Source organism: Zalophus californianus, chromosome 8 (genome assembly GCF_009762305.2).
Source record: "Zalophus californianus isolate mZalCal1 chromosome 8, mZalCal1.pri.v2, whole genome shotgun sequence".
Classification (NCBI taxonomy): Eukaryota; Metazoa; Chordata; class Mammalia; order Carnivora; family Otariidae; genus Zalophus; species Zalophus californianus.
In genome coordinates, this window is record NC_045602.1 from 97,850,207 (window position 1) to 97,878,100 (window position 27,894).

Sequence of the window (27,894 nt, forward strand, 5' to 3'; positions counted from 1 at the left end):
ACACATACATAGAACTCCAGGATTGGCAGTCCATATGAATAAAAAAAAACTACAAAAAATCTAATCAAGGACTTGATCTAATTCTCCTTTTGTTAAAATGATTCAATGGTGGCGTCTGAGTGGCCCAGTCAGGCAGGTGGCTGACTTAGGCTCAGGTCATGATCTCAGGGTCCTGGGATCGAGTTCTGCGTCCCTACCTCAGGCTTCATACTCAGCGGGGAGTCTGCTTGAGGATTCTCTCTCCCTCTGTCGCTGCCCCTCCCCCTGCTCGTGTTCTCTCTTTATAAATAAATAAAATATTAAAAAAAAGATTCAATGTTTCTCTGCCATTAGCTGCTCCAAAATAATACTAGGCAAGCATCCTATTACAGTTTTATATACCTTAAGAGGTGCTCTAGACTAGCATAAACATTTGATGATAGGACAATGGAATAAATGAAGTATTAGGTAAAGAATACAAATAAAAGTTTATTACACAAAATTGAGTCCTTCATATTTCATAGTTCACGAAGGCTAAACAAAGACTAGGTTTTTTTTAAATCATTCACAAAAATTTCACTTTCACTCCCCCTCATCCCAACTATTAAAAAATGGCCTGACCAAATGTTATCAAAACAAACACTATAAATAACACCAAGTGCTTTAAAGACAACTCTCCCATATGTTATTTCTTGGCATAGGTGATCTTCATGGCATGTGACGGTGTGATTTTAAATCCCTGTAAAGCATCCCTGGCAGCTCCAGCCTGTCCATCATTTTCAAATTCAACAAAAGCAATGTCATGCCTCCCAGGTACCAAACGTACTTCCTTGAAGCCAGGAAACCTACAAGAGAAACAATTTATATACATAAATATATAAAGGATATAAAGGATATCAAATACATGAATGCTTATTCTGTGTTTAAATCAGCAACTTCCCGATACTGGTCTAGGAAAAGTTATCATATCCTACCAAGAATCCTGAGTAGGCTGAAAGAATCTAAAATACAATTAATAATACCATCAAAGAAGTACAGGTATAATGTAAGCTAGTTCAATTTTATCACTGTATCAAAGCTTTGTTTCCTGTTATACTCACCAATTAAGAGTCAAACATTAGAGGTAATTCAGCTTTTTATTTGCTAAATCTGCAGATTGGCTTGAATTCACATCATTAATCCCAGACCAAATCAAGAAAGCTATAGGAATTACTGTTGTGATACACAAAAGAATTCAACCCATAGAAGAACTATTCGTCCTGTTGGGAGGCTTTCAGAACACAGACTGGTTTACAATAAAACTTACTGATTAAACAGCATGGATAACATCATCTCATTAGTCTCTTCTGGTAAATTATTGAGGAATAAAATATAGTTTGGAGGGTAATCAGGGACCTATTACAAAGAAAACAGGCAAAGTTAGCTTTAAGTATAAAAAGTATAGTAAACCATTCAGTTCTTACATTAAAATCTAAACTTCAGAGAGCTATGTTCCAGTTTATTAAGGATTATGAAATTGTAGCACTACGGCGAACACTAAAGCTGAAAAACAATGACACCGGAGAAATAAACACAAACTGAACGGCAACTATGCAGACATTCAAGTCACTTAATACAAATTTGGATGATTACAAATCTTACTAAGTTTAAAGTATTTAATAGTATTTAAAACAATGTTTAAGCATCCAGAGTCAGTTGTACTGGAAGGATTGTCAACTAGGTTACATAACTGAAAGATCCTAACAAAACTAGAGAAGACAGCAGTGTCACCCAACTTCAACTGGTTACCCGAATAATAACTCAGATTTCAATCCTCTGAGTTATTGTTTACAATCTCCCAGCATTTAAGAAAATTTGGAACTACCACTTAGAGCCAATACTTGGTGACTTTTAATGTTTTCTGCAAGTAAATGAGATATACAGAGCATCTAGTTACATCCAATAAGTAGAAACAAGTATGTTTAACAAGATGTTAAACTAATTATCTGATACCCTAAGCTGGGGTTATGGGCAACTATAGGGACAGGGTCATCCTGTACCTAAGAGCTTCTCTGTCTTCAGACGGCTACTTTCATGAAGAGAAAAGATGATGTGTAAAGAACTTAAGGCTTAGAGAATTAAGTGCCGGCATTTGTAAGCTGTACTATAATTGCTGAAAGACTACAAAGGAGGGAGGGAGAGAATATAGGAAAATGCACATAACTGCAAATCAGAGAAGGAAAGCTCTGAGGTGCAAGGAATTCTCCGGACTTAAGGATCTTGTCAGACTCGAGCATCCAAGAACCAAGAGGAAACCATGAGTACCTAATTGAGGCTTTCTCTTTTGAGGCCTCCAGCAGGGAGATTTGCTAAGAGGTTTCCAAAACCTATCTATAAAGAGACATATATTTGTTCTCAGAAGCCGGAGCAAGAGTAACCGTAAAACAACCTTGCTCTATTAAAAAAGACAGTTCAGTGCTTCGAGCAATTGGTAGGGAAAGAGAGCCCATTCACCTGACCAATTTCCCCAACCTGTGTGTCTGTAAAGTCCTGGGGGCTTTGTACATACTGTAGGGAAAATAGTTTGCTCCCAGCCTTTGTAGTTTAAAATCTGTCATTTTGATTCCATCATTGAAACGTTATGGAAAGCAAGGAATAAAGTCAGGTTTCATTTCTGCCCCTTAAAAAAATTACAATGTTTTGAGAAGTGAGTTTCTATATTAAAGTGTTACATAATTTCATTTTTTTTTTAAAGATTTATTTATTTATTTGACAGAGAGAGACACAGTGTGAGAGAGGGAACACAAGCAGGGGGAGTGGGAGAAGGAGAAGCAGGCCTCCTGTGGAGCAGGGAGCCCGACGAGGGGCTCAATCCCAGGACCCTGGGACCATGACCTCAGCCAAAGGCAGACACTTAATGACTGAGCCACCCAGGCGCCCCTAATTTCATGTCTTGTAAAAGGAATTATTTTCATTTTTTGGAGACAGGCAACTTGTTCTATATTATTCTTATTGGTTTATAATTTTACTTTAAAAAGCAAGCACCCATGGAAACAAAGATTACCTGAGGATTTGGTGTTGAATTTCCTTGGGTATTTGCTGCATTTGGTGTTCCCTAAACAAAAGAAATAGAAAACAGTTAAAATTTCTGATCACTCTAAAAAAGCAACAGGTGATTATAATTTTAATTACTGCATAAAAATAACATTAATTTTTAAAAGGCCACCTACTAAATGGGAGAAGATATTTGCAAATGACATGACCGATAAAGGGTTAAGTACCCGAAGTATATTAGAAACTGATTAAACACCCAAAAAACAAATAATCCAACTAAAAAATGGGCAGAAGACATGAACAGACATTTCTCCAAAGACACAGAGGTGGCTAAGAGACACATGAAAAGATGCTCAGTATCACTCATCATCAGGGAAATGCAAATCAAAACTATAAGGAGATGTCACCCCATACCTGTCAGAATGGCTAAAATCAGAAACACAAGAAACCATAAGTGTTGGTGAGGATGTGGAGAAAAAGAAACTCTCTTGCACTGCTGGTGGGAATGCAAACTGGTGCAGCCACTCTGGAAAACTGTATGGAGATTCCTCAAAAAATTAAAAATAGAACCACCCCATGATCCAATGATCGCATTACTGGGTATTTACCCAAAGAATACAAAAACACTAATTCAAAGGGATACATGCACCCTGATGTTTACAGCAGCTTTATTTACAATAGCCACCCAAGTGTCCATCGATAGATGAATGGATAAAGAAGATGTGGTGCATATATACAATGTGCTATTTTTCAGCCATAAAAAAGAATGAAATCCTGTCTTTTACAACATGGATGGAACCAGAGGGCATAATGCTAAGTGAAATAAGTCAGTCACAGAAAGACAAATACCATATGATTTCACTCATATGTGGAATTTAAGAAACAAAACCAACAAACAAAGGAAAAACAAAGAGAGAGAGACACACACACACAATAAGAAACAGACTCTTAACTACAGAGAACAAACTGATGGTTACCAGAGGGGAGATGGGTAGAGGGATGAGAGAAATAGGGGACAGGGATGAAGGAGGATAATTATCATGATGAGCACGGAGTCATGTATAGAAGTGTTGAATCACTATATTATACACCTGGAACTAACAACACTTAACGCTAACTCTACTGGAATTAAAACCTTAAAAAAACACATTAATTTAAAAAGATTTCTTATTCTAAGAATTTACATGGTACCTGAGTCAAACTTTAACTTGTCAGTTAATTTTGAAAGATCTAGTCCAAAATTTTAAAGACTGTTAATCATAAAATTTAATCTCTAATGTTTAAAATTATGGAGAAATATATACAGAAAAACCAAGAACCAGTCTTTTTTTTTTTTGTTTTTTAACAATCAGACAAAGTCAAGCATTATACTTCTTGAAACTGATTTCTAATGACTTTCAATCCAAAAGTAACTACATTTTGGACGATAATCTCACTTTTATCTGGCATTTTAAATTAGATTTTTGAATTCCTGAACTGTTTAGAGAAAGCAGCTTTGTGTGGAGTACTCAAGATTAAAGATAATATCTATAGCATTGACAGGCAGTAGAACTTGAGAAAGATGCCAGCAAATATTAACATATTTTGAAGAATGATGGAACTAAATGTCATACAAATTCAAATAAAACTGTTTAATATAAATCTGCGTTTGTAAGGATTTAGATTTAATTTGGGGCTTAAATATAAATATCGGAATTCTAGAAAGAACTCAACCAATTCCAGGTTCTTGGAAGTGCACCTTTTAAACACACACATAGAGACACACACCCCCCAAAGATCATCCCTTAAGTGGAAAACGGACATCCCTGTCAAGTTCTTAACACCAACAAACCTAGGAACTTTGTTCATCTCACCTGACCAGGCTTTTTGTTTGCAGTGGTCGCAGTCTGTTCCACAGTTTTCGCTTTTTTCTTTTCCTTCTTCTTTTCTTTGTCAGCAAAAGTGCCACGCATTTTAGATATTATATCCGAATCTGTTTTTGCATACTGGATTCGCTGTTTTAATTATTTGGAAACAGGTTACTATTCATTAGCTGAAGGCTGTTTATACTCTTCATTAGTATTTCAAATTTCATTACACAAACACACTACAAGCTGGTTTTAAACACATCCCTAAGGAAGTCTGTCAAACACACTGAGCACCAAATGAAAATAAATTATGGTCTATGACTCACAACTTAGACAAAGTTAGACTCAACTATGCTTATTAGAAGAAAACCCATAGATTTTCATATGGGAAACACAGAACTTTGCAACATCTGCACCACTGCTTCTCTCAATTTCATGAAACAGAAAAACACACTGGAAAGTTGTCTACTCCTTGGTAAGCACTCTCAATAAAAGGGTCAAGATGTATCGATTAGCTGTGGAATGTATTATATGGAATTTGTTATTTCTACAGGTAAAGTACTAAAGATTGAGAATGATTTCCCTTTGAATCTGATCTAGGATTTTTAAATGAAATGACTAATAGTGGCAACAACTTAAACTTCAAGATGCTTTGAAAAGAAACAAAGGATGGCATCTCAGCTAGTGCAACCAGGCCACTTGCTGATTCTTCCTATACCACGGCCAGCAAGAACAGTATGCCAGCAAGACAACAGGCAGCTTTTAAAAACCCTAGTCTAGGAGAGCATTTGGTAAACTTTAACATGCATTCTAACTACATGGAAGACTGCAGATTCTGATGCAGTAGGTCTGAGTGAGGCCTGAGATTCTGCACTTCTAACAGGCACAAAGTGGATGGTGGGGCCAACACTTTGAGTAGTATGGCCCTGGCCTAAAGCATTATCACACAGCTAGATTCAACATCAATCACCCAAATTTTTGCTAGGAGTTAAACTATTTTCTAGGGTGTATCTATTTGCAAGCTGCAATTTCCATTTCCAGGAAATATTTCTTCTCCGGAGCTGAATGAGCTGAAACAACCTCTCTGACCTTATCAAAACACAAGAGTCCTACAAATTACTATCTAAAATTGCCTTATAGAATAAGAATTTCATCTCAGCCTGAAAGGAAACAAGTGACCTAAAACAGCATGGGTTTGAAAGTAGAAAATTTGTTAAAACCAAAAGCAAGTCTTTTTCCCCAGCCAGAGATGAGTGTGCTGGGGAAACAAGAGGGGAGCATCCTACCCTCACTTCAGTATGCAAAGCTTTCTCTGGCTACTCTGGGCTGCTGTACCATAGGGTTTCTAAGTGGACTTATCCCTGTAAGCAACTGCTGGTTTTTGCATGTCAGCATCTAACCAGAAGGAATGCTTAGACTTTTTTTAAATTTTGTTTTAGATTTTATTTATTTGAGAGAGACAGAGATAGTGAGAGAGAGCACAAGTGGGAAGGAGAGGAAGAAGCAGGCTCCCCGCAGAGCAAGGAGCCTGATGCAGGCCTCGATCCCAGAACCCCGGGATCATGACCTGAGCCAAAGGCAGACACTTAACGACGGAGCCACCCAGGCACCCACTTAGACTAACTCTTAGTCCCAAGGACTCCCTGCCATCTCCCCTGTGTCTTCAACCTTCTTCCTGACCTGAACAGATCTTGGGTGACCTGTCCTTATGACACAGTCACCTGTGAAAAATCCCTGATCTCAGCCATCATACTTAGCTGGCTGGTCTACACTAGTGATTCTCAACCAGAGGTGATTTTGTCCACAGCAGACAACTGGTGCTATTGAATGGACACAGTCTGGGTTGTCATGCTACTGGCATGTGGTAGACAGAGCCCAGGGATGCTGTTAAACACTCTGCAATGAACACGACAGCCCACCACAACAAGAATTATTCAGGTCAAAATGTCAAAAGTACCAATGGTGAAAAACCTTGGTTGGAGACCAAATACCCATAAGGGACAAAAAAAAGTATACCCACAGCTTAGAGAAGGAGCAAGGTTTACATATATGCCAAAGGTTTCATAACAGAAGCCATTCAGGAAAATGGTTCTACATTACTGAGGTATTTTTGGCATTAAATAACCAAATATCCTTGAATTTGGGTAATTTTGTTATGAGCTCCAAGTTATAGCAAATTTTGCTTACTTCTGATCTGGTATGTTGGGATTTAAAACAGAAGAGCAACTAAAACCACCTGAATAAGCACAAAGCAAGACAGCTCAAAGAACATCCTTCTTCCTCTTCCAGGATGCTGGAAATTTGGCAGTATCTGCTACCTTCCTGAAGGTAGAAATGGAACTCATAAAACACTTTCTGTGCATTATCAGTCTACTGGACTTTTTCCATTGGCTTAAAATAATTAGTTGGCAAAGTGAAGCCAGTGCCAAAAATGTCTAGCTTTCCTGTATCTGAGTAACTGGCACATGCAAACTTGTCATCTCAACTCAACAAAACAAAATCCTCTATAGGAAGAAATCGTTCCTCCATATTAATGTAATTTTCGATTTAAACTAAAACCCACTCTTATGCTCCTGCCAACTGCGATCTCCATTATACTATTTCTTCATACTTACTAAGACAGACAAACTGGTTTCAGGCAATTCCAACTTATCAAAAAGAGTGTATGTAGGCACAATCCTAGTTTTCTGAGGTGGGCCTTTCCACACAGCTGGTGCCCATTAAATGGGAAGTGATGGGAAAAGGGGAACTGGATAGAAAAGAAAAAAATTTGCTCCAGTAACAGAGAAAAAAATGCCCACTCCTGAATTAAATAATGTGCTATATAAAGGCCCTCGAACCAATGACCACAGCCAACACTGCCTGTTTTTATAAATCAGGTCTTGCTGGAACACAGCCACATTCATTCATTTGCATACCATCTAGAGCTGCCATAAAGGCAGTTAAACAGTTGCAGGAGAGATCATCTGGCTCACAAGGCCTAAAATACTTACTATCTGGCCCTTGAGGACAGTGTGCCAACTCATAGTTTGGCGGGGGGGAAATCGTAATACTGGGTGTCAGGTTAGCTTTCAAGGCCTTGTACTGCCATTGGTTGTATTAGTATAACCTAGACTGGCAACTAACCTGTCTGTGCCTGATTCATTCTTTCTTTCTTTTTCCCCCTGATTCTTCATTTCTAAAATAAAGGGATTAGACCAGTACCTGCACTAGTGGGCCAAATCCAGCCAGCCCATGGCCTGTTTTTGTATGGCCTATAGGTTAAGGACTTCTTTTTTCCCTACGGTTTAAAGTGTTGTTAAAAAAAACTCACATAGACACAGGAATACGTGACAGAAACTGTTTGTGGCCCACAAAGCCTCAAATATTTACTATCCAGTCCTTTATATAAAGTTTTTGCTAACCTCTGAATTAGCCTAAAGGATAGCCAATCTGCTTACATTTTATAGGTACTGAAAATGAACACAGGCACACAGCCAGTTAATGGTAAAATCAGAATGAGGATCCAGGGCCTGGAAACTCTGGGCCTTGGCTCTCTCCTCAAGGTCTCTTCTCATCCCATTCTAGTCTCAGGAAAAAGCACTAGGAATCTGTACCCAAGGTACTCTGTAGGTACACGATTCCATTGATTTAAAATAATTAGTTGGCAAAGTGAAGCCAGTGCCAACAATTTCTAGACAGTGGCCTCCTGAGTTCCCTAGTCCCTCTCAGCCCTCTGACAACCAATCTTCACCCAGCAGCTAAATGTGAATCTCACGTCATTCCTGAGGTTAAAACTTTCTACGCATGACTATTTCACTGTCGCTCATTGTTTATTCATCAATAAACCTATGAATTTAAACCTAGGAATTTTTCTTAGATCACTGCTTTTTCTAGACTGCATGGCTTCTGATATGTATTTTGCTATGCTATTTTCTGAAACTTCAAATTGATTTCCTCTCTGACCAATGATTTTCTGTGTTTTGTACTGTTTTATAAGTTTACAAAAAAAGTTTCTTTTTAATCTTGAGTTAACTTCTAGTTCTTCTGAGATGAGAATATTGCCAATACTGCCACTATTTTTTAAACATTGTACATCGAGGTGTACAATGTTTAAAAAATATTGTATTTTGTTATTGCCCATCTGAACTATCATAAACTAGTGAATTATAAACTCTACTATTACTGTGTTTCTATAAACACAAATGTGTAAATAAAATAAACCCAAACTTGCTTTAACAATTAAAAACAGAAAGGAACAGCCATAGTTTCAAATGCGTATCTACTAACTTAACATACCATTAAGTGATTAAACCCAAAATAATAAGATTGCCTTACCATTGGTTTACCATAAAATGGAAATCCTTGTAACTGTCTCAAGGCATTTGTGGATGAGCCCAGTTCCTTAAAAATAACAAAGGCTTGCCCCCTCATCTTCATGGTCTTTAAAGCTACAATATCTACAACATGGCCAAACTGAGAAAACAGGGCATACAGGGATCTCTTCAACTCTGAGCAAAAGTAAAGGGGAAAACAATTTATTTGTGAAAGAAACAGTGACAAAACTCTTCATAAAATGACACTGCAATGAGTGCCCCCCACCATGCATTTACTTATTTAAACAAAAGTTACATATTTTAATAAAATCACATTATACTACTGGCTATCTAATTTTAAAAGCTGGTTTTTTTTCAAGATTTTATTTATTTATTTGACAGAGAGAGACACAGCAAGAGAGAGAACACAAGCAGGGGGAGTGGGAGAGGGAGAAGGCCTCCCGCAGAGCAGGGAACCAATTCAGGGTTCGATCCTAGTACTCTGGGATCATGACCTGAGCCACCCAGGCGCCCCTAAAAGTTGTTTCAAACCATTTTATCTGTAAGTGAAAACATATTCACCAAATTTCCAGCCCCTACCTATTTTTGTTTTTAAAAAGCCTTAAAATTCTCACACAAAAGGAACAAGCCATTATTTCGGGTACTGACAAAGATTACTACATGAGAAGTTTTGAAGCAGTACAGTTTTTAAGATGCTAGCAATTAAATGCACTTTGGCTGTGAACAAATGGTTTTTAAAAGCACTTACCTTCTTTTTTAATTTTGTCATTCATATTGTTGATGTAAATTGTATGATTTGGTCTGATATCCATGTTTGGAGTTAAACTGTTCAAACTGCCTAAGGAGACAGTAAATATTCTGTTATAAACAGGGAGCATTAACTCACACTGTTGTGTCATATAAGGACAACACAGGGATTTTTTTTTTTTTTAAGATTTTATTTATTTCTTTGACATAGAGAGAGAGACAGCGAGAGCAGGAACACAGCAGGGGGAGTGGGAGAGGGAGAAACAGGCTTCCTGCCGAGCAGGGAGCCCGATGCGAGGCTCGATCCCAGGACCCTGGGATAATGACCTGAGCTGAAGGCAGATGCTTAACGACTGAGCCACCCAGGCACCCCTAACACAGGGATTATTAACTTACCAATTTTCTTTCAATCCCAAATGTCAGAAAATACCAGTTTTTGTTAGTAGTTTTTAAAACCTCTCCAGCACTTGCTAGCCCTCCTTTTTAAACAAAAAAATAGTTCTCAGGCGCAAAACTTGGTGGAGCACCAGTATCTAGGCAGATTTAATAACATTATTTCACCCAATACATTTATTTTTTTATCTTTCACTTGCAACAAACAAGTTTTTTCACCTAACAAAATAACCTTTGTTTTTTAATGAAATTATTTTATTTACTTATTTTTTTTAAGTAGGCTCCACACCCAGCATGGAGCCCAACATGGGGCTTGAACTCGCAACCAGAGATCAAGATCCGAGCTGAGATCAAGAATTGGATGTTTAACCGACTGAGCCACCCAGGCGCCCCACTTAATTAAATTATTTTTAAAATAATATTTTAGGTTTTAAGAGAAATGAGAAGGAAACTAGCAAATGTGTGCCCAGTAAAAATCATTAACACATTAACGAAGTTTGCTAAGCAATACTTCACAAGTAAACTTAAAAAGTGCCTTCCTATCAGTTACTTAATTTATATACACCATCACCAGCTGTCCTGACTCTAAGGTTAACTCTAACGGACTTGAAATTATGGAGCTCAGATAGAGCAGTATTGCATGACGGTTAAGAGCTCAGATTCTAGTACCAACCTCCTCTGAATTAAAATCCTATGTATGCTTATTACTAGCTGCTTGACTGAAGGCAAGGTCTTTAATCTCAGGTCCACGGCTGTAAAATGGGGCTGGTGTAACAGCATTTACCTACTAGAACTCAGAAAACTAGATAACATAAAGTTCTGGCACAGCTCTCGGACGGGCACTGAACACTTCGAGTACCTGTTGTTAATGGCTACTACAGGTAAGGGACTTGCCTATCGTCAGACTAATTGTTAGCTAATGAACAGCAGACTTGGGAATTCCACCCTTGTTTCCTCAACTTTTGCACTTTTCTTTCACACTCACTTCGCCATTTCATTTTTTACACCGTTTTTAGTTGCCAACTGTGACCCTACTTTATTTCCTTGGGTGACCCCCCATATACTTTCATTTCACCAATTTTAAACCCACTGTGTGTGAACAGTATAGGAAGCCTGATAAGGGAAAAGCCTACAAGGCAGGGACAGCACTTGTGCGGGAACAGGTGAAAGGTAACGCTAGCCAGACATTTGTGACCGCCCCCCCTTACCTGAAACCTGGAAAGGCTGGGGTCGCGAAAATGACAATAACAAGAAAGTGAGACGTCAAACTGAAGGCGGAACTTTCAAAGGGGAGGCTCTTGCAAGATCTCACGCGAGGTTTGAGAGTGGTGTGGACTAGAGCAAGGGCACCTGGAGTCCAAAGGGAGCCTCCCGCTTCTCTAGACGTGCCACGTTCGACCAAAGCCCCAGGAAGCGGTCAAGCGATCGCCGATCCCAACCCTTCCCACTAGAGACAATTCTCCTAAATTCGGAGGCCTAGCAGGACCAGCGCGTTAGTTTCCAACTCCCCCCACCCTCTCGCCAACCCCTCCGCGAATCCGGGAACAAACACTCGCCGTTCCCAGCACCGCGCCCCGTCCACTCCCTGCTCCCACAAACTGGCGTCAAGCCGAGCGGCGGCCGACAACCCGGAGAACGGAAACAGCGAACGAGAACGCGTTCCAACTCACCTGAGGTCTACGTTGGTCCCCCACGAACCGAAAGCCGGAAACGGAGCCGCTATCGGAAGTGACGCTACCACGCGCCTCAACCAAGCGCCGACAATTCGAGCAGTCGAGCTCAGAGTCGATCGATGCCCTCCTGCTCCGGCGGCCGCCCCTGGGACTCTCTCTGCGCATGCGCACACCTGGCGGGCGGGAAGGGTGGCTGGGGACCGGGAAGGATCTTGTAGGAACCTCATGGATTAAACTGGATTCCTGGGGTCGTGCAGTGAGGCGATAGGGAAGGTCAGTGTTTCCTTATCCAGCCACGACTTTGTGTGGTTTTACCCGACACGACAGTGCCTTTCATCTTTCCAGACCCTATATAGTTTCATAGGCAGCCCCTCATGCCAACTACCGTCGTTCTCAGAGCTCTGGTGGCCTCTGGTTTAACATCACCTTGAGGGCACCTGGTACCTTCCCTCAAGGGTCCTCTGATTCCTGGTGCTCTTGAGGGAACGCTTCTCACCATTCTGCTGATGAGCTTGAATCCCAGAAGCAACTCAGGTTGAGTCTCCAAAGCAGAGGGAATTGATGTCTCACTTTCGCTCTCTCACCTGATAAGGCAACCACCTCCAATGATAGCCAAGCAAGCACCCCTAAGATCATCTGCCTAAATTCACTGGGAAAAAAAAAAAATCCCTACCCCCTTTCCCATCTTCTCTCCCCACAAAATGCCTAGATTGTTCTAGGATGATAGAAGTTGTTGATGTTGTTGCTTAGCTGAATGGGAATCCAAAAAAGTACATGTGGTCATTCTTCTATTCATCAAATATATGTAAAGTATCATCTGAAATATGAAACGGGTTGTTAGAAGCCAAGGGAAATCTAATCTTGTTTCTTCCGATAACCTTACTTTTTTTTTTTTAAGATTTTATTTATTTGACAGAGATAGAGAGGGAACACAAGCAGGGGGAGCAGAAGAGGGAAAAGCAGGCTCTCCACTGAGCAGGGAGCCGGATGTGGGGCTTGATACAAGGACCCTGGGATCATGACCTGAGCTGAAGGCAGACGCCTAACGGCTGAGCCACCCAAGCACCCCTTCCGATAACCTTAAAAATAAAGCTTACTTTGCCATCAAAAAAGTGGGTTTACTCGGTAATGGCAGGTAATTGTAAAATGCAAGACAAGCAAGTTACAGTCAAACCATTGGCAACCCCCCCCCCCCACACACACAGTAGGGAAATGTTATTTTTAGGGAGAAGAAGGAGGAAATTGGGAGGGGTTGTTTGGAAAGAAAGATCTCCAGGTAATTAGGGTTTCTCATTGGCTGAGTTGCAGAAGTAATGAGTTTCTTAGAGGAGACGCAGTGTACATCTTTTTTCTGTTGGGACCTGTAATTGATTGTTTCCTACTGATAATTTTTTCCTTGAGTCTGTAATTGACACTAATTTTGGAGTTTGTAATTGACAGTTCTTCCTGTAATTGACATTGAGTAGTATTCCCCTTTCTAGCCTCCACAGGCCACTTTAGTGAGGTTTCCCTTTATTAATTTTCGAACTTCCCCTTAACTAATCTCTCTCAGCCTCTTTTCCTCATCTGTAAACTAAGGATCATAGTAATACCTCATTTTGGAGCTATTGTGAGGATTAAGTAAGCTAAATGTAAAGTGGTTAGCACACTGTCAGACACAAAAGAAATGTTTTATAAATGTTATTTCTAAATGCTGGCTATGATTTATACATATGAAGAGGCCAAATAGGTTGGTTTTATAAGATGGGGATTTTTATTTTTTTAAAAGATCACCTGGAGTTGGAACAACTTGAAAATAATGTAAGCTTCTTAAGCGTGGGGATTTTGCGTACTTTGTTCACTCAAGAACCCTCAGTAACTAGAAAAGTAACTGATACTCAATAAACATATTGAATGAATGGATGAAACTTTATGGAAATTAAGCAGCACTAAACAAATGTGATATTTTACGAAGATGCACATAAGTGTAGGACATAAACAATCACAGAAAAGCATTATTTATATATATATATATTAGAAGAAATGTAACTAGTTCTGTCTCAGTTAAGGGATTATGAGGGAATATAAAGGGCATATCCTTAACATATTAAAAGAGAATATAAACTAACTAAAAATAATTTCTGAATAACAAAGGACGAGGTGCCCTGCACATTAATAAGGACATCTCTGCCATTAATTGCTTCTGTTTGATGCTACTGAGGATGGCTAAACTATTTCTCTCAAAATAAGCTATAACCTGGCAGTATTACGCAAGTGCTTCTGGCCAAAAACTTATCATAACTATTAAAAGAGAATGATGTAGGACTTTGCCAATATGGGAAGAAAATACCACAGGAAACACAGAGACCTAAAGACAGACTGTGCATCATGTTTCATTAACAGCTAAATAATGGCTACTATACTGTACGCTGTGAGAAAGAAATCATCTAATGCCAACTCAGTGACAATGACCTGCATGCTATTTCCCAGGTCCTTCTCAAAAGAGCTAGTGCATTTTCCTGTCTTTGGGCAGTTGCTCTGCGCTTTCCAATAGCCCGTTAATGGTCTTCCATAGTTTCCTGAATGATTTTGAGAAACCAGTAATTGAAAGCAGGAGTGAGAAAGGAATGAAGGGGAGAGAGGATCTTTTCTAGTCTTGTGAGAAACCCTGTTATAGAACTATATTCAAGAGCATTATAATATCTAAACCTTGGTCAGATGTATTATAAAGCAGCTGAGGCTGGACACCTGGTTCCTGGACCTACTTTGAAAGCATAAGCAGAACTATAGTTGTGTTAGTTGCATTATTAACTTAGCCCCACGTTCTGTTTTGTTCCCTACTTAATTATGTTTTATGCACCTCTTAACAACCATTAACTTTGCCTTTTCTGCTCCTACTCCCTGTTTACCCACTGATAGTAGTAACCTGGTGGGGATCCGATGATGCTAACATTTGCATTGAACATATCTGCTTACCTGATCTCCAGGTCCCAAAGGGTGCCTCATTTTATAAAAGAATGCATACCTCCAGGTTGTTTCAAGGCACCCCCCCCCCCACTCAAGTTTGCAAGAAACCTTTCACCTACCTCTGTGTATTCACCTCCTTCCCCAAACACATATAAACTGTCCCTAGGCTCAACTGGGCAAGGCAGCTTTGGGAGTGATCCCCTGCCTTCTCCTTGGGCTGCCCTTCTGATAACAAAGTTCTCTTTGCTTCTGAGTCAGTGTCTCAGACATTGGCTGGCTGCGCATTGGGTGCACAGACAAGTTTGAGTTCTATAACAGAACTGTCATTCCTTTATAATGAAATTCACCTCTTTAGGATCAGATCAGGAATCAGTGTCAAAAGCTTACATGTTTTTAAAAATAATAGAAGAGCAAATGGGTTTCCTCAGAGTTCTGCTCAGTCCAGTCTCTCACATTTCAGTTAAGCAACATGATTTACTTTCCTGTGGAACAGGTTTTTTATCAAATAAACCCAGAGGCAGCACTGTAACACCTTGGCCAGGCTTTACGCTGATGAAACTCGCTTATTTTAGGGGTAGCAGAAAAATGCCTACAAACAATTGGGAATAAAACAGTGTCAAGACATCTAAATGATAACTGAGGTGTCTCTTAGTGACTTGAAATACACAAATATTTACTTACCTTATCTGTATGTGTTTTATGTTTCTCATTAAATGTTTTCAGTATCTTGCTGCGGTAGTTCTGAGATGGAGCCATGTTTAGAGGAAAATGCATCATAAAACTGGTGGATAAATTTTAGCTTATTTATGTTAGATAGAGCCACAAAAATGTACGACCATTTGTTTGTAGCTTCTTTCCCTCCCCAGGTGGCAATTACATTAAGAAATTTATGTAGAGTGAAATTATTTTCACACCAAGCATTAAACAAACCTAGGCATGATTGTTGAGCACTAAATTATGTTTACCTTTTCCTAGCTGTTTGAGATTATGTTTGCTGAAACTTCCTAAAAAACACCCCCACCCTTGCAATTCAGGGAGGAAATCATTTTGTGCAATTATTTCAGTTTATTTCAGCCCTTCCTTCTTTTATTCTTTTATTCTTTTTGGAATTTTCTTGTTTTCAGGGAAGAAAAAAAAAAAACCAGAAGTGACTATCACCTCTGATATGTACTACTGTGTTAACGGTAATAATGGGTTGTCATTCACATCCACAAGAATATTACCCTCTCCCCCAGGCAGGTGGAATCTGAGCTAGGCTGTAATAATATATGTGTTCCTTAAAGTTTGGAAACAGTAGTTTGCCTTTTAAGACCTGATAACTAATCCAAAGAAATGGTGTGTGTTGGGGGGGACCTGAACTTCATATTGTTTAATATTATGATATGTGCAAGTTATGCTTGGCATGGTGTCATCTGACCTCCCCTGAGGTCTGCGAACGTAACGTCACAAAGATACCATTCTCTTCGAGACTGGAAAAATAAGATGCCAGTCTCATTAGGTCCACCTAACAAGCAAAATATTAAGCAGATAACAATTTTTTTTACCATTTCTTTTTTTTTAAGATTTTATTTATTTATTTGAGAGAGAGAGAATGAGAGATAGAGAGCATGAGAGGGAAGAGGGTCAGAGGGAGAAGCAGACTCCCCGCCGAGCAGGGAGCCTGATGTGGGACTTGATCCCTGGACTCCAGGATCATGACCGGAGCCGAAGGCAGTCACCCAACCAACTGAGTCACCCAGGCGCCCCTACCATTTCTTTAAATTTTTTGTTATGTTAATCACCATAGATTACATCATTGTTTTTGATGTAGTGTTCTATGATTCATTGTTTGTGCATAACACCCAATGCTCTACACAGAATGTGCCCTCTTTAATACCCATCACCAGGCTAACCCATGCCCCCACCCACCTCCCCTCTAGAACCCTCAGTTTGTTTTTCAGAATCCCATTGTCTCTCATCGTTCGTCTCCCCCTCTGATTTCCCCCCCCCTTTATTCTAGCCCTCCTGCTATCTTCTTTTTTTTTCTTAACATATATTGCATTATTTGTTTCAGAGGTACAGATCTGTGATTCAACAGTCTTGCACAATTCACAGCGCTCACCATAGCACATACCCACCCCAGTGTCTATCACCCAGCCACCCCATCCCTCCCACCCCACCCCCAACCCAGCAACCCTCAGTTTGTTTCCTGAGATTAAGAATTCCTCATATCAGTAGGGTCATATGATACATGTCTTTCTCTGACTGCCTTATTTCACTCAGCATAACACCCTCCAGTTCCATCCACGTCATTGCAAATGGCAATGTCTCATTGCTTTTGATGGCTGCATAATGTTCCATTGTATATATATAAAATATATATACCACATCTTCTTTATCCATTCATATGTCGATGGACATCTTGGCTCTTTCCAAAGTTTGGCTATTGTGGACATTGCTGCTATAAACATCGGGGTGCATGTACCCCTTCGGATCCCTACATTTGTATCTTTGGGGTAAATACCCAGTAGTGCAATTGCTGGATCGTATGGTAGCTCTATTTTCAACTTTTTGAGGAATCTCCTTACAGTTTTCCAGAGTCGTTGGACCAGCTTGCATTCCCACCAACACTGTAGGAGGTTCCCCTTTCTCCACATCCCTGCCAACATCTGTCGTTTCCTGAACTTGTTCATGTTAGCCATTCTGACTGGTGTGAGGTGGTATCTCATTGAGGTTTTGATTTGGATTTCCCTGATGCCGAGCGATGTGGAGCACTTTTTCATGTGTCTGTTGGCCATTTGGATGTCTTCTTTGGAAAAATGTCTGCTCATGTCTTCTGCCGATTTCTTGATTGGATTATTTGTTCTTTGGGTGTTGAGTTTGATAAGTTCTTTATAGATTTGGATACTAGCCCTTTATCTGATATGTCCTTTGCAAATACCTTATCCATTTTGTCCGTTGTCTTTTGGTTTTGTTGACTGTTTCTTTTGCTGTGCAAAAACTTTATCTTGATGATATCGAGTAGTTCATTTTTATCCTTGCTTCCCTTGCCTTTGGCGATGTTTCTAGGAAGCAGTTGCTGCAGCTGAGGTCAAAGAGTTTGCTGCCTGTGTTCTCCTTTAGGATTTTGATGGACTCCTGTCTCACATTTAGGTCTTTCAACCATTTGGAGTCTATTTTTGTGTGTGGTGTAAGGAAATGGTCCAGTTTCATTCTTCTGCATGTGGCTGTCCAAATTTCCCAACACCATTTGTTGAAGAGACTGTCTTTTTTTCCACTGGACATTCTTCCCTGCTTTGTCAAAGATGAGTTGACCATAGAGATGAGGGTCCATTTCTGGGCTCTCTATTCTGTTCCATTGATCTATGTGTCTGTTTTTGTGCCAGGACCATACTGTCTTGATGATGACAGCTTTGTAATAGAGCTGGAAGTCCGGAATTGTGATGCCACCAGCTTGGCTTTTCTTTTTCAACATTCCTCTGGCTATTCGGGGTCTCTTCTGGTTCCATACAAATTTTAGGATTATTTGTTCCATTTCTTTGAAAAAAGGGGATGGTATTTTGATGGGGATTGCATTGAATGTGTAGATTGCTCTAGGTAGCATGGACATCTTCACAATGTTTGTTCTTCCAATCCATGAGCATGGAACGTTTTTCCATTTCTTTGTGTCTTCTTCAATTTCTTTCCTGAGTATTTTATAGTTTTCTGAGTACAGATCCTTTGCCTCTTTGGTTAAATTTATTCCTAGGTATCTTATGGTTTTGGGTGCAATTGTAAATGGGATCGACTCCTTAATTTCTCTTTCTTCTGTCTTGTTGTTGGTGTATAGGAATGCCACTGATTTCTGTGCATTGATTTTTATCCTGCCACTTGACTGAATTCCTGTATGAGTTCTAGCAGTTTTGGGGTGGAGTCTTTTGGGTTTTCTACATAAAGTATCATATCATCTGCAAAGAGTGAGAGTTTGACTTCTTCTTTGCTGATATGGATGCCTTTGATTTCTTTTTGTTGTCTGATTGCTGTGGCTAGGACTTCTAATACTATGTTGAATAGCAGTAGTGATAGTGGACATCCCTGCCGCATTCCTGACCTCAGGGGGAAAGCTCTCAGTTTTTCCCCATTGAGAGTGATATTCGCTGTAGGTTTTTCATAGATGGGTTTTATGATATTGAGATATGTATCCTCTATCTCTATACTCTGAAGAGTTTTGATCAAGAAAGTATTCTGTACATTGTCAAATGCTTTTCCTGCATCTATTGAGAGGATCCTATGATTCTTGTTCTTTCTTTTGTTAATGTATCATGTTAATTGATTTGCGGATCCCACTTGGTGAAGGTGAATAATCCTTTTAATGTACTGTTGGATCCTATTGGCTAGTATTTTGGTGAGAATTTTTGCATCCATGTTCATCAAGGATATTGGTCTGTAATTCTCCTTTTTGATGGGGTCTTTGTCTGGTTTGGGGATCAAGGTAATGGTGGCCTCATAAAACGAGTTTGGAAGGTTTCTTTCCATTTCTATTTTTTGGAACAGTTTCAGAAGAAAGGTATTAATTCTTCTTGAAATGTTTGGTAGAATTCCCCTGGGAAGCCATCTGGCCCTGGGCTCTTGTTTGTTGGGAGATTTTTGATGACTGCTTCAATTTCCTTAGTGGTTATAGGTCTGTTCAGGTTTTCCATTTCTTCCCGGTTCAGTTTTGGTAGTTGATACATCTCTAGGAATGCACCCATTTCTTCCAGGTTATCTAATTTGCTGGCATAGAGTTGCTCATAATATGTTCTTATATTTGTTTGTATTTCCTTGGTGTTGGTTGTGATCTCTCCTCTTTCATTCATGATTTTGTTGATTTTGGGTCCTTTCTCTTTTCTTTTTGATAAGTCTGGCCAGGCATTTATCAATCTTGTTAATTCTTTCAAAGGACCAGCTCCTAGTTTCGTTGATCTGTTCTACTGTTCTTTTGTTTTCTATTTCATTGATGTCTGCTATGATCTTTATTATTTCTCTTCTCCGGCTGGTTTAGGCTTTATTTGCTGTTTTTTCTCTAGCTCCTTTACGTGTAGGGTTAGGTTGTGTATTTGAGACCTTTCTTGTTTCTTGAGAAAGGCTTGTATTACTATATACTTTCCTCTCAGGACTGCCTTTGCTGCATCCCAAAGATTTTGAACAGTTGTGTTTTCATTTTCATGGTTTCCATGAATTTTTTTAATTCTTCTTTAATTTCCTGGTTGACCCATTCATTCTTTAGTAGGAAGCTCTTTAGCCTTTCCAACTTTCCTCTCGTGATTGAGTTCTAGTTTCAAAGCATTGTGGTCTGAAAATATGCCGGGAATGATCCCAATCTTTTGGTACCGGTTGGGGACCTGATTTGTGACCTAGGATGTGATCTACTGTGGAGAATGTTCCATGGGCACTAGAGAAGAATGTGTATTCCGTTGCTTTGGGATGGAATGTTCTGAATATGTTTGTGAAGTCCATTTGGTCCAGTGTGTCATTTAAAGTCTTTATTTCCTTGTTGATCTTTTGCTTAGATGATCTGTCCATTTCAGTCAGGGGGGTGTTAAAGTCCCCCACTATTATTGTATTGCTGTCAATGTGTTTCTTTGCTTTTGTTATTAATTGCCTTATATAATTGGCTGCTGCCACGTTAGGGGCATAGATATTTACAATTGTTAGATCTTCTTGTTGGATAGACCCTTTAAGTAGGATATAGTGTCCTTCCTCATCTCTTATTACAGTTTTTGGTTTAAAATCCAATTTGTCTGAAATAAGGATTGCCACCCCAGCTTTCTTTTGGTGTCCATTCGCATGGTAAATGGTTTTCCACCCCCTCACTTTCCATCTGGGGGTGTCTTTGGGTCTAAAATGAGTCTCTTGCAGACAGCATATCGATGGGTCTTGTTTTTTAATCCAATCTGATAGCCTGTGTTTTGATTGGGCCATTTAGCGCATTTATATTCAGAGTAACTATTGAAGGATATGAATTTAGTGCCATTGTATTGCCTGTAAGGTGACTGTTACTATATATTGTCTGTGTTCCTTTCTGGTCTATGCTGCTTTTAGGCTCTCCCTTTGCTTAGAGGACCCCTTTCAATATTTCTTGTAGGGCGGGCTTCATATTTGCAAATTCCTTTAGTTTTTGTTTGTCCTGGAAGCTTTTTATCTCTCCTTCTATTTTCAGTGACAGACTGGCTGGATATAGTATTATTGGCTGCATATTTTTCTCATTTAGTGCTCTGAATATATCATGCCAGTCCTTTCTGGTCTGCCAGGTCTCTGTGGATAGGTCTGTTGCCATTCTAATGTTTCTACCATTATAGGTTACATATCTCTTCTCCTGAGCTGTTTTCAGGATTTTCTCTTTGTCTCTGAGACTTGTAAGTTTTACTATTAGATGTTGGGGTGTTGTCCTATTTTTATTGATTTTGAGAGGGGTTCTCTGTGCCTCCTGGGTGTTGATGCCTGTTTCCTTCCCCACATTAGGGAAGTTCTCTGTTATAATTTGCTCCAATATACCTTCTGCCCCCCTCTATCTTTCCTCTTCTTCTGGGATCCCAATTATTCTAATGTTGTTTCGTCTTATCATATCGCTTATCTCTCGAATTCGGCCCTCATGATCCAGTAGTTGTTTATCTCTCTTTTTCTCAGCTTCTTTATTTTCCATCATTTGGTCTTCTATATCACTGATTCTCTCTTCTGCCTCATTTATCCTAGCAGTTAGCGCCCCCATTTTTTATTGCACCTCATTAATAGCCTTTTTGATTTTGACTTGGTTAGATTTTAGTTCTTTTATTTCTCCAGAAAGGGTTTCTCTAATAACTTCCATGCTTTTTTCAAGCCCAGCTAGTATCTTTAAAATCATGATTCTGAGCACTAGGTCTGACATCGTACTAATGTCCATATTGAGTAGGTCCCTGGCAGTCGGTACTACCTCTTGTTCTTTTTGTTGAGGTTATTTTTTCCATCTTGTCTTTTTGTCCCAAGGAGAATAGATGTATGAGAGAACAAAACGTAACAGGGTAACAATGTCCCCAGAAACTATACTCTAAAGAAATCAGAAAAGACCTGAAACCAGGGGAAAAGAAAGGGAAAGAAAGAAAAATGAAAGAGAAAATAAAGAAAAAGAAAAAGATAAAAACAAACAAAAACAGAACAAAACAAAACAAAAAAACAGAATATGATCAAATATGATCAGGCTGGTGCATAGATCAGTGCCACACACTAGATTTTAGGTGTATTTTGGTCTGTTAGAAGGAAGTGCCTCCCAAAATTTTAAAGAAAGAAAAACTTATATATGTACAAAAATAAGGGTTGATATGATGAAGGGATGGAATATGACTGTAAAGATGAAAATTATAAAAATTTTTATAAAAGGAATTGATAAGATAAGAAGTTGTTTGAAAAAAGAAAGAAAAGGTTTTAAAAAAGGGGGCAGAGAGAGAATGTGATCAGGGAGGAGACTAGAACAAAGCCGTACACTAGAGATTTAGGGTATATTTTGATCTGTTAGAAGAAACTGTATCTCAAAATTTTAAAGAGAGAGCAACTTATATATATATATGCCAAAAATAAAGGTAACTACTATGAAGGGATAGAATATGACTCTAAAAATTAAAAATAAAAATGTTTTTTTTTAAAAAGGGATTGATAAGATTTTGGTTGAAGGGGAAAAAGAAAAATACAAAAAAAAAAAAAAAAGACAGTTAAAAAAATTAACTTTGAAAGACTAGGAATCATGGTAAAAAAGCCATGAATTTTATGTGCAGTATTCTCCTAACACTGGAGTTCTGCCATTCTCATTGATCGTTTAACTTGGTCTTGGCTGGCTCTTCTTTCTGATCTTCTGGGGCAGGGCCCTGTTGTCTTGGTTCCCAAATGTCTTTGCCGGAGGTGGAATTGCCCTGCCCTTGCCTGGTCCAGGCTAAGTAATCTGCTCGGGTTTTCTCTTGGGAGCTTTTGTTCCCTGCAATCTTTCTGTACAACTTTGGAGGAGGAGAGTGAAAATGGCGGCCTCCCAATCTCCACCTGGGAGGAGCCCAGAACTAGGGGCCTGGCTCCTCCATGCACCCCCAGAGAGAAGCATTCAATCACTCCTATCTCCCCAGTCTCCGGCCACACTCTGTGCTCACCCGGCCTGTGACCGAGCATTTCTATCTTTGGCACCCGACCCCGTGTGGAGTCTCCAAACCCAGCAGATCCCTGTGGTGCCCTCCCACGCCACTCCTCCCAGGGGAGGAAGGGGAGTCTCCCCAGATCTGCCGCTTGTTGGGTCCCTGCTGGAGGAGCAGTGGCCCAACTGTGTTGCCGATCACAGTTTATGGCAACCCCGAGCTGTGATCCTGCTCCTCGGCTCCATCTCTGCAGCCGGCTTCCCCGCTCCAATACCTGGGAGCTCTGCCGCACTCAGGCACCCCCGGTCTTTCTGTGATCCCGAGGGTCCTGAGACCACACTGTCCCAGCGAGGGTTCCACCCCCTACTTAGCCACTGGAGCAACGTCCCTCAGCGGAGCCAACTTCTAAAGTTCCGATTTTGTGCTCCGCTGCTCTATCACTTGCCAGAAGCTGCCGACAGAGGCCCCCTCCCCCGCCGTCTATCCTCCCGAATATTGCCTCGGATTCACTTCTCCGCACGTCCTACCTTCCAGAAAGTGGTTGCTTTTCTGTTCAGAGAGTTGTTGCTCTTCTTTTCTTTGATCTCCTGTTGAGTTCATAGGTGTTCAGAATGGTTTGATCCCTATCCAGCTGAACTCCTAAGACCAGACAAAATCCAGGTCTCGTACTCCTCCGCCATCTTGCTCCGCTAAAAGACCACAGATAGTAATTTTTAAGTAGAGCAGGTTTTGCTTCTGTGATTTAAAATGTAATTTTTTGAGTCCTAAACCCTGTGACAATTGGAAAATCCAAATTTCAAAAAGGAAAGTTCTTTTTTAAATGTCGGACCTCAATTATGGAATTCCATACATGATATATCATTGATTTCAAGGACTTATCCCAGATATCCTAATCCAGCGCTTCTCAAACATTAGTGGGCACATGGGTCACCTAGGGATTTTGTTAAAATCAAATTTCGATTGAGTAGATCTGGGATACAGCCTAAGAATCTGCGATTATAGCAAGCTTCCAGGTGATGCTGATGCTGCAGGTCCCCCATGATATTTTAGGTAGCAAGATCCAAAGCATTTCCATTTTAAGAGAATTAATTAATCCACAGATTATCCAGTATCTCACAATAGTTAGCTCTGAAGCCACAGAGCTACTATCAGATACAGAATACTATCTTCTTAGCCAAACACAAATCAACTTTTTCTTTCAAAGGTGGTACTATTTATCTGAAGCTTTATTTTAACTGCCTTCTACTAGGCATTTGGAAATAAATCTTAGGTGAGAGTGACAAAGCCTGGAATTTATATTCCTTATGATGAGAGATCACGTCATTGTTCCTTAGGCCCAGGGTCACCTTCTAATTCGTGGTACTCATTATACCTGTGCACAAACGTTCTGGTTCTTATTCCCTTCCAGGCTCATGGAGGGCTTGAACTTCTCCACACCCTTTGAAAATCATCATAGTAGTGTAACTTGTTTTGGCTAAAGGAGTCTGAGGATATGAGGAGGCAGCAAGGTAGTGCACGATTTGCCAAGTGCCCTCTTTCCTGGCTTTGTGATCTTGGAAACATATCCCAAGATGGAACCTCTGTCAAGCTTAGGTCCCTGAGGGATTTCATTGATTAGACACCTCCCCTACACACACATATGCCGCTTCCAATTGATCATGTAACATAAGCAAGAAATAATTAACTTAAGGTGGCATAGCCTAACCAATCCTGACTTATATACTAATTGAAAACATCTCTGAGAAATAATTCTTAGAAAGTTCAAGAGTTTGGGGAGCCTGGCTGGCTCAGTCATTGGAGTATGCCACTCTTGATCTCAGGGTTGTGAGTTTGAGCCCAACTTTGGGTGGAGAGATTACTTAAAAAAATAAAATCTTAAAAAATAAAAGAAAGTTCAAGAGTTTTACACAAGTAGTTTCACAATTATGGACTGTTATTGAGTGCGTAAGAGGTTATGTAGCTGAGGTGGCTCATTTCTTTTGAAGGAAAATCAAAGTAATCAATTTATAACTGCAGTTGGCCCTTGAACAATGCAAGTGTATACTGCGTGGGTCCACTTTGCAGATCATCTTTAATAAATTCAGTACAGTACTGTAAATGTATTTTCTCTTCCTTTTGATTTTTTAAAGATTTATTTATTTATTTATTTATTTATTTATTTTAGAGAGAGAGAGAGAGCACGGGGGGTGGAGGGAGGAAGGGGCAGAGGGAGAGAGAGACTCTCAAGCAGGCTCCACACTGAGCACAGAGCCTGATGCAGGGCTCGATCCCAGGATGCTGAGATCAAGACCAGAACTGAAACCAAAAGTCAGACACTCAACCAACTGAGGCACCCAGGTGCCCCTTCCTTATGATTTTCTTAGCATTCTCTTTTCTCTAACTTACTTTATTAAAAATACAGTGTATCATACATATAACATACAAAATATCTGTTAATCACCTATGTTATCAGTAAGGCTTCTGATCAACAGTAGTTAAATTTGGGGTGAATTTAAAGTTGTATGTGCATTTTCAACTGCATGGGGGTTCAGCACCCCTAACCCCTACATTAGGGTCAAATGTATATGATCCATGTTTTGAGTGACCTTTCTATAGTAAATTAATCCTAGATCTATTGGGTGCATAATTTGGATGACTATATAAGAAAATATCTTGAGGCCTAGCTGAGAGAAGAATCTGTGGCTGATAGCATTTTCACATACCTTCAGAGAAGGGTTCTAAAGAAATAAAGAGATGTCATGCTCTCAGTCTAATTTTAGAGTGGTCAGAATCATCTTGCAACAAGAGACCAAGATATGTATAAAACATTTCAGGTAAGCTTTAACATCATGAGACAGTTTGGATTCTTATCACAAAGAAGTTGAAAGAAAAAAAAATATGAAGTCTCTAGTTTGTACTGCCAATTATATTTGGACAAGACAACCCTGGAAATTATTTCTGTCCAAGGAATCCAAAACAATTATGTAAATGAGGCTAGTACTTCCTATTCTATTTTGTTTAAGGTGAATGGGGATCAATTCAACTATTATAAACTTCCCTAATATCCACTGGCAGAAACATCACATAAGTTAATGAGTTTATTAAAATGGATGGTGAAAAAATATTTATCTCTTATTGATAGGGGATAGTCTCTCCTTTATCAGTCTTTTATTTTTCCAGTTTTAATATGAAGCTCCTTTCTGACATTAATGTTACCAAATTACTTCAGCTCCTGAGAGATATTAATATAACATAATACATTTTGTCAATTCAGTAGAAGATTCTGAATAAGACTGGTCAGTTGAGATGTCTGAAAGAAATTAGTTCTAAGTTATTTCCTCGTGACTGAAATTGCAAATGTCAGATTCCATTACAGGTGGCTAAGAGTAGAAGAGCTCCTCCCCCACTTCATTCAACAGAAGTCTTTGTGCAGTGTTAAGCTTTAAATAGCTTAAAACAGGACCAAGATTTTGGGACACTCTTTATTGAACACCTAGAAAATCCCATGCTAGCTACCAAAGATGTGATTGTAAGCAGCACAGACATATTAGTTGGTCTCGTGGAGCTTCCCATCTCTTGGAGGTGTCAGACCAATAAGTAAATGCTTGTGAACAGCTACTGTGGAGATGTTCCCATTACTCTTGCTGCATAACAAACTACATGAGACTATGCCTCATGGACTCTTTGGGTCAAGAATTCAGTCAGAGTATGGCTGGGTGATTCTTCTACTCCTGGAGCGACTGCAGTCACTTAGTGGGACTCAGCTGATGGATGGACTGATCTAGAGGATCCAAACAGCTTCGCTCACATTTTTAGTGGTAGGAGGGGCTAAAGGACTGAGCTCACATGGGACTGGCACCTGGAGTATCCATGCATGGTGCTTCCAGCCTGGTGGTCTCCAGGTAGTTGGATTTCTGACTTAGGGGCCAGGTTCCCCCAGACCATATGTCTCAAGGAAATTAGGTGGAAACTTCATGACATTTTTGGACCTAGCCGGGAAAGTCACACAATAAAACCTTCAGCAATTTCTTGTTGGTTAACAAGGGAGTCATAAGGCCAGCCTAGATACAAAGGAGAAAGAAATTGGATTCTATTTCTTGGTGTGGGTATATCAAATTCACATAGTAGAAAGCTTGTGGGAAGGGAGATACTATTATAGCCATCTTTTTTTTTTTTTTTTAACTGTGAAAAAATTTGTACTTAGAATTAGCCAGCTGGATTCAGTTTAGATGATCCCACTTTTGTTGGCAACATCCAAAGCACCATAGTCAGGAGCTAGTTGACAATATGCCTTATTCTCTTCATCAGCCTTGATCAGGGTGTTGATCTCGACCACATCAATGTCATAGAGCTTCTTCATAGCCTGTTTGATGTGATGCTTGTTGGTTTTGACATCTACAATGAATAGAAGTGTGTCATTGTCTTCTGTCTTCTTCATGGCCAACTCGGTGGTCAGGGGGCTTGATGATGGCGTGGGGGTCAAACTCGTCTCTCCTGGGGGTGCTCTTCTGAGGATACTTGGGCTGCCTTCAGAGCCACAGTGTCTTAGGCCTTCAAAAGGTGGGTGATATGAAGATCTTCTTTATGCCTATCTTCAAAAATACAATCTTCTAGAAAAAGAAAGAAAAAACACAGAGTTGGAGGGAAAGACTTTATAGAACTAAAGGTAAGAAAAGACAGGCAGTTAGAAAGGTAGCAAGTAGGAGGAAGACAATGGAGACCTCTATAGGCAGAGTAAATACTTCTTGCAAAGGCCCTATGGTGAAGAGGAATTTGCCAAATTTGAAGAACAAAACAGAACAAAAAACAGCTGGAGCTGAAGTGTGCAGAGTGAGGGAGAGGGTGAGTTTCAAAGATAGTATCTTTGAGTTTCAAAGGTAGTATCTTGTAAGCC

At 39.8% G+C, this 27,894-nt stretch overlaps 1 protein-coding gene across 3 annotated transcripts; it reads right to left on the reverse strand.

Moving 5' to 3' along the window:
- Positions 1-441: 441 nt before the first annotated feature.
- SNRPB2 (small nuclear ribonucleoprotein polypeptide B2) lies at positions 442-12,093 on the reverse strand. Of its 3 annotated transcripts, none has more exons than XM_027623912.2 (7): positions 11,986-12,093; positions 9,924-10,013; positions 9,177-9,349; positions 4,866-5,006; positions 3,023-3,073; positions 1,286-1,374; positions 442-824 (listed from the first exon to the last, which is right to left on the reverse strand). In XM_027623912.2, the coding sequence occupies exons 2-7, from the start codon at positions 9,985-9,987 to the stop codon at positions 665-667; spliced, it is 678 nt and encodes a 225-aa protein (XP_027479713.1). In that variant the 5' UTR covers positions 9,988-10,013; positions 11,986-12,093; the 3' UTR covers positions 442-664. The 3 variants fall into 3 exon arrangements, with proteins under 3 accessions (XP_027479713.1, XP_027479714.1, XP_027479715.1); XM_027623913.2 differs by having other exon boundaries at positions 9,924-10,009; positions 11,986-12,030; XM_027623914.2 differs by lacking the exon at positions 11,986-12,093 and adding an exon at positions 11,524-11,780.
- Between the last annotated feature and the right edge of the window lie 15,801 nt (positions 12,094-27,894).

Excerpts from the sequence above, each read along its gene's own strand:
- SNRPB2 (XM_027623912.2), bottom strand. The coding sequence starts at position 9,987 with ATGGATATCAGACCAAATCATACAATTTACATCAACAATATGAATGAC. Across the intron at positions 9,350-9,923 it reads TGACAAAATTAAAAAAGAAG|AGTTGAAGAGATCCCTGTAT; the intron begins GTAAGTGCTTTT and ends ACTTTTGCTCAG. Across the intron at positions 1,375-3,022 it reads ATTCAACACCAAATCCTCAG|GTCCCTGATTACCCTCCAAA; the intron begins GTAATCTTTGTT and ends TCTTTGTAATAG.